The sequence below is a fragment of the Podarcis pityusensis genome, assembly GCF_964106645.2.
Source record: "Podarcis pityusensis genome assembly, chromosome: 8".
Lineage (NCBI taxonomy): Eukaryota > Metazoa > Chordata > Lepidosauria > Squamata > Lacertidae > Podarcis > Podarcis pityusensis.
Genome location: NC_138033.1, coordinates 85,730,083 through 85,742,808, shown reverse-complemented (window position 1 = coordinate 85,742,808; position 12,726 = coordinate 85,730,083). Strand labels below are relative to the sequence as shown.

At 47.7% G+C, this 12,726-nt stretch overlaps 1 protein-coding gene across 1 annotated transcript; it reads right to left on the bottom strand.

The window, feature by feature from the left end:
* Positions 1-892: 892 nt before the first annotated feature.
* Positions 893-12,149, bottom strand: DGUOK (deoxyguanosine kinase). Its single transcript, XM_081017576.1, has 7 exons — positions 12,047-12,149; positions 10,466-10,578; positions 9,254-9,441; positions 8,639-8,786; positions 7,236-7,351; positions 2,987-3,086; positions 893-2,786 (listed from the first exon to the last, which is right to left on the bottom strand). Exons 1-7 carry the CDS (start codon positions 12,096-12,098, stop codon positions 2,721-2,723), a joined length of 783 nt encoding a protein of 260 aa, XP_080873702.1. The 5' UTR covers positions 12,099-12,149; the 3' UTR covers positions 893-2,720.
* Between the last annotated feature and the right edge of the window lie 577 nt (positions 12,150-12,726).

Sequence of the window (12,726 nt, the reverse complement as noted above, 5' to 3'; positions counted from 1 at the left end):
CTCCATCTTTCCCAACATCAGGGTCTTTTCCAGGGAGTCTTCTCTTCTCATGAGGTGGCCAAAGTCTTGGAGCCTCAGCTTCAGGATCTGTCCTTCCAGTGAGCACTCAGGGCTGATTTCCTTCAGAATGGATGGGTTTGATCTTCTTGCAGTCCACGGGACTCTCAAGTGTCTCCTCCAGCACCAGAATTCAAAAGCATCCATTCTTTGGCGATCAGCCTTCTTTATGGTCCAGCTCTCACTTCCATACATCACTACTGGGAAAACCAGAGCTTTAACTATACGAACCTTGATTTAACTGTAGCATTTTACAAATGTGAGAAGAATGCAGTTATCTACAAACGAAAGGTTTAACAGCGTACTGAATCTTTTAAAAAGCACATTATAGTGGTACAGAAGCAGCCTTCCTCTTAATGGGGGAGGCTGAGATGAGTAGAAGACTGGAACACAGAAGTCAATTCTATTTAGAATTGGCTTAAGATGAGCTTGATTCTACATGGCTGACACCACTTCTGTGGTTGCTCCCATTCAACTCCAAGAAGCATGTACATCTTCAGGGTCAACTGCATGTTTACACAGAAGCAACACAAAGAGGGCTGCAGCCAGAGGATTTTGTAACATGCTAACGATATCCTTGCGCAGGGACAGAAACTATCAACTAGATGTAGTAAAAAACATAAAGGAGAAAAGTGTTCCGGACTACTCCTCCCTGACCTCCCAGCTAAGCTGTCTGGGGATGATGGGAATTGAGAACCCAACCACACTCAGGGACCCAACATTCAAGAACTCTGTGAGGAGGGGATCTCCAGCAGCTGCCCTCCCCCATACACATTTCTTCAGCTGCAGTAAATGTTGATGCCCCCAGTGCAACTGAGTATATAAGGACAATAGCCCAGTGGCAGAAATAGTTTATCCAAAACTTTCTAAGGATACTGCAAGCAGCTTTGGAAACAGAATCTCTGAACTTCAACAGACCACTGGACACAGGCCATAATCACACACAACAGCCTTAAAAAAAATACAGTAATTTTATACATTAGAAGAGAGATAAATTAAATGTTGACAACACCCATCATTAAAAGCACTGCATTAAAAAGGGAGTGTTTTGTACTGTTGCTTATTTATAATTGGTGCATGAATTTTAATGCTATGTACAAAAAGTAAGGGGGTGACACGTCATTCCATCTACTGCTGATGAACTTGCATATATAGGTTTAGTGAGGCTTGGAAAAGCAACATCAAACGCAACAGGACTATTTCTTGAGGAGAAAAGGATGAAACATGCATGGACAAAAATACTTGGACATCCATATTCCAGTTTCCCAAAGTCAACTTCGTGAACTTTACTATCCACAGAGGCACTGGGCATACTTTTCATATCCTCTCTGCAAAATTCATGGTGATATGTGCGCCTCTAGCGTCTTAAGATACTATACCACAGGGCTATCTTAAACTTTAAACTGGACTGCTCATAGACAGACATCCCATTTATTCCATTTCTTTTAAAAGGAACTTTGCAGGTGCTTGTGCTGAAGGAAAATCTACAAAAAATTTAAAACCTTTGTATCCATGTTGCCCCTTTGCACAAGCAATGAATGAAGAGGGCTATGGTTGTAGGATAAACTTGATAAATTTCATGGAAATGTGATAAAGGCAGATAAAGAAGGTGAAAAGTATTCTCAAAAACAATGTACAGTTGCTATATTTGTGTGTGACATCAACCATGCAGTGGCCTTCATGCACAGAGATGCTATAGCCCAAGAGGCCTCCATCACATAAGTAAGAGTTGCACTGGGGGTGGGAAGCAGCAGAAGAGACAACAGCCCCTTGAAAAACTCAAGTACGTGTCTGGTTTTTTTACATCTGCCACATACAGACACTAACACAACTGTACAGAATTCAGTCTATTCTTCACACTCTGAACCTTCGAGATTCCTCGGTTGGTCCCTGAATTCGGTGTCAATCAATTTCCAATCTCTCTTCTCCAAGGGGGAGGCTATTGATGCACAGACAATGGAAAGGTGTGCAGATGCACAGGAACTGGGCACTGTTAGACGGTCCCACAGTGCCTAGGAAATTCAAGTGGGTGTCTAAGTGCAGGGTGCTTTAAAATAATATATTACAGAAGTGAGCCCAAGGTGTCTATTGCTATCATGCCATGTCACAGTAAGTAGCAGGAATTGAGGGCACATATAGACTCAACAACTTGAGACTCCCCACCCTGAGAAAATGCAGCAGGCAGAAGTTGGAGAGGGAGCAGGTCCAGAATCATGGCAAAGGAGCCACTGGTAGCCAGTACCAACAAAATTAAGTAGATGCACCACTGCCCAAATCTATTAAATGGGCCACCACTCTCTCACGTGGTAGAGCACCCTGCCAGGCCCTTTCCAGGCAAGAGATCAGAGGACTGATCTCTCACTTGACCGAACAGAGGCCTCTGTGTGGCTTCTGAGCTCACCCAGCCCAAGTGACATTGCCCCCAACATCCCTCTCTTTCACCTGCTGCAATTCCTCTTTCTATCTGTAGACTAGGTTGGGATTTTGCTGCCCAGAGGGCTTCTTTCCCTGCAAGTACTGAGCAGAGAGACCTTTAATTCTTGCAAGCACCTCTGACCTGGCCGAGCTCTTAACTCCCAATGGAGTTGACCATCAAGGACTGCTTTCTCTTGGCCTCTTCTTGGTGGCCATCCACTCAGAGGAGCCTGCTTTGAGCTCCTGGGCTAGGAGGCAGTGGTAGATGCAGAAGGGAAAGCCTCCCCTGAGAGAGTCTTTATAAAAGTCTTCACCTACAAAAAGAGGAAACAGATCTTCAAATAAAATCCAAACAATTGTTTGTTCAGTTGTTGCCATGTTAGTTCCAGTGAATAAGAGGCACACAATTAAGGCAAATTGGTAGCTTACGGTGCCAACTTTAATCTGATGGAAGAAAACGCAAGTTTTGTGCATTATACCAAAGCTTTCACATTTCACAGAAGTGAAATCTTACCTGGGACATAAGCCTCCCTTGTTCATTTGTGTCATCCTCAAAATCCTTTGTGACATCAAGCAGCAAGACTGGAGCATTTCTTATGTTTTCAGAATGAATCCTGTGGGGGCAATAAGAATGTTATTTCCTTAATTCTTTTCACTATACAATCAATATTGTGGCATCAGTTACAGTGGGTAGTTCAGCTCACTTCCTTGAATGATCTCATCTGCATTGACTTTGAGTTGTCTCATTAATTCACCTCATTCCCTTCAGTGCACTACATGCCAAGGTTGTTGAAAGCAGAGCAAGGGGAACCTTTTGCAGACCAGGGGCCACATTCCCTTTAAACAATCTTCTCGGGGTCACATATTGGTGACAGAAGAATGAATGGAAATTTTACCTTTGTGTAGTAGGGTAGTTTCTACACACACACACACACACACACACACACACCCCTCCATCATCCATCCAGACAATCAAGAGTTCAAGCTTACATTCCAGCCGGGCCAAAAAGGGTGTGAAGCAGGGTCAGTGAGGGGCATGGCCTGTGGAATGTTCCAAGGGCCAGACAAAGAGGTCTGGGGGTGCATTCTCTCTACGGACCCAAAGATTCCTGCCCCTGTTGTAATCCTCAGCTTTACCATATTGCCATCCCAGAGCAATTTGGAGATAAAAGTGGCTTATACTATAGGTAAAGGTAAAGGGACCCCTGACCATTAGGTCCAGTCGTGGCCGACTCTGGGGTTGCGGCGCTCATCTTGCTTTACTGGCCGAGGGAGCCGGCGTACAGCTTCCGGGTCATGTGGCCAGCATGACTAAGCCGCTTCTGGCGAACCAGAGCAGCACACGGAAACGCCGTTTACCTTCCCGCCGATATCTACTTGCACTTTGACGTGCTTTCGAACTGCTAGGTTGGCAGTAGCAGGGACCGAGCAATGGGAGCTCACCCCGTCACGGGGATTCGAACCGCCTAGGCTCTGTGGTTTAACCCACAGCGCCACCCGCGTCCCTGGCTTATACTATACAGTATACCAAATCTACTCCTTGAACTGTTGATCACACTGTGAAGTTAATAAAACCAGCAATAATTTTATAAAACAGCCTCTCTTGCAGCTTCATGCAAGGATTGCAGATTATTACACAGATAGAGCTTTCAACATCTTAAAGCATAGTGCATATGTTGACTACTATACACCCACAGTGAAGCTAAATTTTGCTGCTTTGCACCATCACCATGACTCATATAATTCAATGGATTTCCTTGAAACAAAGCCAAATACATTCTACCTTCAGATAAAAAAAACCACGTTTTTCAAGGCACTTACTAATTCCATTACGCACATCCCAAAATGTAGAAATTGTAACTTAAGGTGCCAACCTTAATTTCTGCATCATGTAAGCAGCAAGCATTTTCTGCAATGTGCTCACTTAACAATCTAGCCTCCATGCACCCACGCTCTGCCTCCGTCTTTCAGCCCCGAACTTCTTCGTCTAAGGTAACACTGAGGCTCACAACACCACAGGTCACTGGCCACCTCACTGCAAGCCAAACCTCTGCTTTCTCTATTTGCCTTCACTTAGGATACAGGGAATGGTGTGTGTTTGTAGTGACAGGCTATAGTGAGGAAGGATGGGACAAGCTAGTTAATGGCCTCGCTTTCACCCAACAGTAAGTCATGGTCAGAAACAAACTATAGTTTACTATGAATGTGCCAGCAAGCTGATAAGTGCTGCTCAAATCACACCCACTCTGCTCATCCATTTGGCAACTGGGAGGAAACAAACAACAGTGCTGGATTAGGGCTGTGTGCAAACACTAACCCAAACAAACCATGGGCGGAAGTCAAGGTTTGTTCTTGACTTACTAGTTTCTTTGGAGAGATGCAAACTACCAATGCTGGTTCACACAAAATGCTAAGCTAGCACAGTAGTTTTGTTTACTCCCAGCTTGGCAAAGGGTGGGTGCAATTTGAACTGTGTGGAAAAACACACAAATTCACAGTAAGCCATAGTTTGTTTCTGACTACAGTTTAGTATTACATGCAACTTCAAGAGGGACACAAGTGAGGGAGACAAAGTTTTGGCCAAATGTCTGCATCATCACAAGAAGAAACATGTCAGAATAAGAAAGGAGGAGTGCCCCACATTTATGAGTATAGTGGTACCTCGGGTTAATAATTTAATTCGTTCTGGAGGTCCGTTCTTAACCTGAAACTGTTCTTAACCTGAGGTACCACTTTAGCTAATGGGGCCTCCTGCTGCCGCTGCACTGCCGCCATGCAATTTCTGTTCTCATCCTGAAGCAAAGTTCTTAACCCAAGGTACTATTTCTGGGTTAGCGGAGTCTGTAACCTGAAGTGTCTGTAACCCAAGGTACCACTGTAAGTAGGGATATAGAATTGGGCTTCATTTAAAATGAATTAAATCTTTAGAATTCACAAGCAGTGGAAAGGGGAGATCAGATAGTCCCATGTTCTGATCATGCTTGACAGTTACTCTGCTGCTTTTGCCCGTACTGCAACTATGTAAGCTTTAAAAAAGCTTGGTTCTGAAAACTAATAATGTAGAACTGGAAAACGCACTTATTCTTTAAGATGGATATGACTAACTATAGGTTGAGAGCAAGAGGACGGGGGGTGAAAGATCAAGGCAAAACATGAAAGTTCATCTGCTTTGCTTCCACTGATTAAGGTTCAGAAGTTGATGGACAGGCTCTGTGTGGCGAGAGAGCTCAGCTGAGTGAAGACATCACCACCCAAAGACTCACTGGATTCCGGAAGCTCAGTTGTAAGTGAGCACAATATGCAAGGCTGTCAGATGTGTTTTTCCTGATTAAACAGCAAGGAAGATAACATTGGGCACCTGTAATTTACAGTCTCTTCTGCTTTTTGGTGGAGGGGTGAAGTTGCCTTAACTGCTGGCGTAAAGCAACAATAATTCCTTCCTGCCTCTCTTCCTGCTAAATAACAGTTGGAAAACCCTAGCAATGTGTTCAGAATAAAGCATGCAAAATGAGAACATACATCTTGCAGGTTTAAAAGAAGTGCAGTAGAGATTTTTATCCCAGTCTGCGCATGGATTGGCTTTGAACTTGTTTAAAATATACAAACTTGTTTTTATTCTTAGTCACTACAGGAAGCATTCATAAATGGAACAGAATGAATAAAAAATAAAGGATGATGACGACTTAATCCCTAGAGCAGCCTTTCCCAACTTGATGCCCTCCGGAGATTTGGGTCTTCAACTCCCATCGGCCCCAGCCAGTGTGCCAGAGTTGATGGGAGCACAGCCATGTTAGCTGGAGCTGATAGGAGTTGCAGCTTAAAACATGGGGAGGGCACAAAGTTGGAGAAGGCTGAGCTAGCTTGTGATTTCACACATCGCTCCCACTGCAGAACGGAAACTTCCAGCCTCTCTCTGGTTTGCAACAACACTGCAACTAACACAGTAGTGGCCTGTAAACTGTGACAATGGGAAAGGATAAAAATTCTGCCAATAAGTAATCCCAAATTAATCATAAAAGAGTAATCTGGATCAGGCCTGACTTACTGTTAGGAAAGCTGCTCTTGAGTGATCCAGAGCCCACTAATTGTGTCTGGTGAGCAAGAGACTGTTAAGGATTCTGGTTGGGAAGCGAATGGCAAATACACCCCATGGCCCATTTCCAAATGCTGCCTGCCACGTATCTTATTTTGGGGCCCGAGTTGCGCGCAGCCCAGGACACAGCACCCGTCTGTACACAGCTGCCCTCCTGCACTTCGTGGTCTTTAGCCCACCCATTTCTGTGCTACCAAGACTTCCTGGTTCCTTTTGGCCCTTTCTGCTGTTCAGCATCATAGCCCAGCAGCAGTAATGTTTAGCAGTTAAAGTGTTGGACAAGGACCTGGGAGACCTGGATACGAATCCTCACTCAGAAGCCTTGGGCCAGTCACTGTCTTGGAGCCGAACCCACTTCACAGAGTTGTTGTGAGAATAAAACAGGGAGCGAGAGGACCACATACATCGCCTTGAGATCCTCGAAGGAAAGAAGGTGGGATGTAAATCCTCATCCTCATCTCCAGGTGAAGGGGAACTGTGGCTTGGCTGTATGCTTCTCTCTTCCGTGTGGAATCAGGCAGGTGCTCTGGCACCAACATACACCTGCCACGTGACACAACCGCGTGCAACCAAAATGAAGAGGCTCAAGCGCAGAGAGCAGGCGCTCCCTGCAGAGCCACAACTGCCTTCCCACTGAAGCCAGCTCTCTGCTGCTCCGCCTGTGACTTACTCTGTGCTCTTCTCCATGAGCCAATGTTCGTGCTGAGTGTGAAGCTGCTCCAGGTAGCGCAGCTGGACCTCCTTCTCTTCAGGCCTCCCTCTTTGGCGCAATCTTTCCATGCAGATCTGAAAGGAGGGAAAGGGAAATTCATTGGCCCTCGTACCTACGGGACCGCCTCTCCTGGTAAGCCCCGCGGAGGACCTTAAGGTCCACAAATAACAACGCTTCGGAGGTGCCGAGCCTCAAGGAGGTTAGATTGGTCTCAACTAGGGCCAGGGCCTCTTCAGCACTGGCCCCAACGTGGTGGAACGCTCTGTCACAAGAGACTAGGGCAATGCGGGACTTGACATCTTTCCGCAGGGCCTGCAAGACAGAGCTGTTCCACCCAGCCTTTGGTTTGGACTCAGTCTGACCCTCATGTTTCCCTCCCCTTATAGTCTTGATTTATCAGCTACTTTAAAATGAGGCTGCATTTTAAATTGCATTTTAACCTGTATTTTAATTGGGTGTTTTTTTCCTCCCCCCCCCCCCTCTTTTCCCCCTATTAAGTTTTTACTGTGATTTTATTGGTGTTAGCCGCCCTGAGCCTGGCCGGGGAGGGCAGGGTATAAATAATAATTATTATTATTATTAATCCTGCTTGTGGATTTCCCAAAGGCACCTGGCTGGCCACACTAACTCTCTCGTGGCTTTCCCTTTCCATGGTCTTCTCCGTTCTCCCTCTTGAATTGGAAAAGCGTTCTGGGTTGCAATGGAGAAAATTGCTGTGTTTCTAGCTGGAACAACCAAGTACCATCCCCTCCTTCACAATCTCTGCTTTGCATGAGTGCTCAGTGGTGTGATGTGCGTTGCATGTGTGGTGTTCTGATGTGTGCGCACACATATGCGCAGGTGTGTTGGTCATCACACCGACTTTTCAGACAATGCCTAACACGTACTGCGGCCCCTGGAGAACTTGCTGGTACAAAATGTGGCCCCTGGGCTAACAAAGCAGAGCCACTGCTGATGTATACAAGTCAAAACTTGCCTTGATTCCTGCATTGCAGGGGGTTGGACTAGATGACCCACTGGGTCCCTTTCACCTCTAAAATTCTATGATTAAAGAAGCCCACCCAAACCTTCACGGACATGCTTCCTGACTGGGAGAAGGTGCACCCAGGGCACCAACTTTGAAGGATCCATTCACATCCAATGCAACAAGCCTGCCGATTTACCTGCCTTCAGCAGAGTAGAAGGTGAGGCAGCCAGAGCAATGACTCGGACAGAGATGTAGCAGGCAGTTTCCTACATGAGTGAACCATCTGGCTTAAAACTTGCTTTCAATCTTCATTTTTGTAAATCACTTTGACTTTCATTTTTGAGGGTGGGAGGTGGCGAAGTGTCTAATAAATATAACAGAGGTTTCCAGTTACCTCTGGAGGTGCCCGTAGATAAAGGAAGCCATGGATGTCAAGCTGGTCCCCGAATGCTTGTTGGAGAAAAGTGTGCCAGTCCTGGTAAATTGCCCACTCAATCTCTGCCAGGTGGCCAATCTCAAACAGGTTTTTGGCAAAGACGTACCTGGGGGAGGACCATGTAGTTAAACCACCCGCACAGCAACAAACACAGGAAGAAGAACAGGCAAGTCAGAGATAAATGCGAAACTGCCAAGCTTCCCAAATATTGTATTTGCAATTGGCATCCATTCATCATTACAAAATGGAAGGTTTTCCTCTTCCTTGTGGGGAAGAGGCTCCAATGGAAGGAATGGCAAAGCTTTCCTTGCTAAGGGGGCACCATCCTTAGTTTCCCCAATTATAAGTTGGAAGGAACTGCAAGGACATTCAACAACAATGAAAGCGTGGGAAGAAACTGCAGAGCACTCTGCACATGGAGAGGGGGCACTGAATACTTGAGAACATTTCAAAAGGGGGTGTACAGTTCTTTCAAAAGGCAAACATCTCCCCACTTCTCTTGGCCTGTGGCCCCATCTCACTGTTGCTGCTGCTGCTGCTGCCAACTTCAGGAACAGGACTGTGGCACCATACCTATCACTGTATATAGATCTCTCAAAAACCCGCACATGGTCCCACATCTTCAGGGGCTTGACAGACAGAGGCTCCAGCTGCGCCTTCAGCCGACTCAGGCATGAGTAAGTCTGGAATGTGTAGGACCATCGCGAGGGTTCCTGATACATCATTTGAAGCAGGTTTGCAAAGCTCTGAGAAGGAGAGGCCTGTGACGGGGAATAATTTAAGAGACAAACATTTAAGAACCGAACGGAAAAGGAACCACAAAACAAAGTGCGTGTTTTCTGGGGGGAGGCCACAGCAGGGCCTGTGAACCTGTGCCATGTGAAGATATTGCAAGGTTCCTCTTCTCTTCGCCTCCCTCCAGCTCAACCTTCTCCCACTTGGTGCCCTCCAGATGTTTTGGACTCCTTTCAGTCCCAGCCAGCAAGCTGGGATAAATGGAAGCACATAAGGAACAGCATAGGGGATGGGTGGAGTCTTTAAAAATCTTTATAGAAGTTTTTTTGAACTTTATAAAATCATGCATGGTATGGAGAAAGTGGATAGAGAAATATTTTTCTACCTCTCTCAGAACACTAAAATTCGTAGGCATTCAGGGGAGCCAAACGTTGGAAGATTCAGGAAGATAAGGCTATTTGTGGCTATATAAGCCATGATGGCAGTGCTCTGCCTGCCCAGTCGGAGGCGGCAACGCTTCTGAACACCAGCTCCTGGAAACCACAGGAGGAGAGAGGGCTGCTCTTGCAGTCGTTCCCTGCTGGAAGGTTTTCCACAGGCATCTGCTTGGCCACAGGGAGAACAGGATGCTGGACTCAATGGGTCATTGGCCTGATCCGGCAGGCTCTACTGGTGTTCTTATAACCTTTAGCACAGGCTTCCTCAAACTCGGCCCTCCAGATATTTCTGGCTTACAACTCCCATGATCCCTAGCTAGGCAGGACCAGTGGTCAGGGATGATGGGAACTGTAGTCTCAAAACATCTGGAGGGCTGAGTTTGAGGAAGCCTGCTTTAGCACAAAGCGGGTGAATACTCTTTGGTGCCAAAGGAAGTTGCACGAGAGTGAATGGTTATTTTATCTGAATGATTATTTTGGTAAGAAGGCAAGTTTCCCCTTTGCTCAGAATTCTTGTACTGAAGAAGAACTCCCAGTTGATTGAATACAATATTCTGAACCAAAATAGCTCAGTTCCTTACAGACCAAACAAGTTTTACATCTGGACTCTTACCTGGTGGGGACCAGCAGCTTGAACTTTCTGCCACTTGGACACTGGCTCCGAGATCATGGACCATTCTGGAAAGGCTTTTCTGAGCACTCTCACAAACGTTGACTTCCCCACCGCTGGCGGAGCAAAAAGCACGTATGCCCATTAGTCAACATTCCTCCTTATACTGCGTTTCCAAATATCAGCAAAAGGAAAAGCAACCTCATTCTGCTTACGTTGTGCAGAGAATGAGCCGTGGAGATGGGATGTAACAATCACACCACATACTTGGAGCACATGGCTTCCCCCTAAGAATCATTCTGGCAAACAGCTCTGAGGGTGGGTGGGGGTTTCAGTCAAGCAGTATATAAATTTTAAGCAGGGACGCGGGTGGCGCTGTGGGTAAAACCTCAGTGCCTAGGACTTGCCGATCGTATGGTTGGCGGTTCGAATCCCCGCGGCGGGGTGAGCTCCCGTCTTTCGGTCCCAGCTCCTGCCCACCTAGCAGTTCGAAAGCACCCCTAAGTGCAAGTAGATAAATAGGTACCGCTTTATAGCGGGAAGGTAAACGGCGTTTCCGTGTGCTGCGCTGGTGCTGGATCGCCAGAGCAGCTTCGTCACGCTGGCCACGTGACCCAGAAGTGTCTCCAGACAGCGCTGGCCCCCGGCCTCTTAAGTGAGATGAGCGCACAACCCTAGAGTCGGACACGACTGGCCCGTACGGGCAGGGGTACCTTTACCTTTACCTTTACCTAGTTGGTGACCACTGCTGCCTCCTGTGGAAGTGAGTTCCATAGTTAAACTACATGCTGCATGAAGGAGGGCATTTTTTTCCCCTGTCCTGAATCTTCCAACACTCACCTTATTGGATAAAGAATCCTGGGACCTGTAGTTTGCTCCTCAAGGAGCTACAATACCCAGCACTCTTAAGCGACCACAGTTCCCAGGATTCGGATGCCATGTGCTTCAAACGTATGGTGTGCATGTGACCCACTTGGCACCTCACCCTGGCCCCACTCCCTTTCTGCATATTATGGGGTGTAATAATACTGCCCAACCTAACAGCGCTCTTGCAACCACCACCACCAAGTTCCATTCACTTCTGAACACTCGCGGAGGCTCCAGTTCATGCTTTAACCTTTTTAGTTGATGGTGCTATATGGATTGTAATAGTTTTACTTATGATCTGTTATCTGTTCTATATGATTTGCGTTGAGTTTGGAATGTTATTTACTGTTTGTAACCGACTGCTATTCATCTGAATGAAAAGCAGCATAGAAATATAGTAAATAAATCAATCACCACCCACCCAACCAAGATCTTCCCTGGAGGTTCGCCAAAGCCCGAGACTGCGCGTCTTCCCCAACTGGAGCAAGACGGGGAATGGGGCGGAGCATTGCTCCTAAGGCATATCTCCTGCAACCGTGCAAGGGCCCGAGCGACCAAGGCAATAATAAGGCTGCCTCTAAGCAAGTGCAGAGTTCCTCCCCCCCCCCCCCACCTCCGGCTGGACGGGCGCTTCCAAGTCGCAGGACGGCGCTGCCGACATACAATGGAAGGAAAGACCCCCGAGCTCCTCCTGCCCCCCGTCCCCAGACCCATTACCAATGTTTCCCTCGATGGCGAGCCTCTTGCCGGCCTCCCGCGCCGCAGCCATCGCGCAGAGCAGCGCCACCCAGCGCCCAGCTGTCGGGAGGCGCAGCCCCGCTATTGCGCCTGCGCCCCCGCCCTGCCGAAGTCGCTCGTGTCTTTCCGGAGCCCGCCGCCCAAAGGGGCCCAGTTCACTTGGTTCCGGCGCTGGGCTCCGCCAGCTCGGGGCAGCAGTACTCCCGCGGGCGGCCATTTGCGGGGCAGGAGGGAGTGCTTAGGGGATGCGGGTGGCGCTGTGGGTTAAACCACAGAGCCTAGGACTTGCCGATCAGAAGGTCGGCGGTTCGAATCCTCGAGACGGGGTGAGCGCCCGTTGCTCGGTCCCTGCTCCTGCCAACCTAGCAGTTCGAAAGCACGTCAAAGTGCAAGTAGATAAATAGGTACCTCTCCGGCGGGAAGGTAAACGGCGTTTCCGTGCGCTGCTCTTGTTCGCCAGAAGCGGCTTAGTCATGCTGGCCACATGACCCGGAAGCTGTATGCCGGCTCCCTCGGCCAGTAAAGCAAGATGAGCACCGCAACCCCAGAGTCGGCCACGACTGGACCTAATGGTCAGGGGTCCCTTTACCTTTACCTTTTAGGGTGTGCTTGTTGGAGTTATGTTTGGAGAGGATCAGGCACCTGCAGCGCCACCCTAT

Bases quoted from the DNA above. Each gene is read 5' to 3' on its own strand.
- DGUOK (XM_081017576.1), bottom strand. From the start codon at position 12,098: ATGGCTGCGGCGCGGGAGGCCGGCAAGAGGCTCGCCATCGAGGGAAAC. The intron at 7,352-8,638 runs GTAACTGGAAAC...CCCTCCTTTCAG, and splicing joins ATCTACGGGCACCTCCAGAG to ATCTGCATGGAAAGATTGCG. The intron at 2,787-2,986 runs GTAAGATTTCAC...CTCTTTTTGTAG, and splicing joins AAGGGAGGCTTATGTCCCAG to GTGAAGACTTTTATAAAGAC.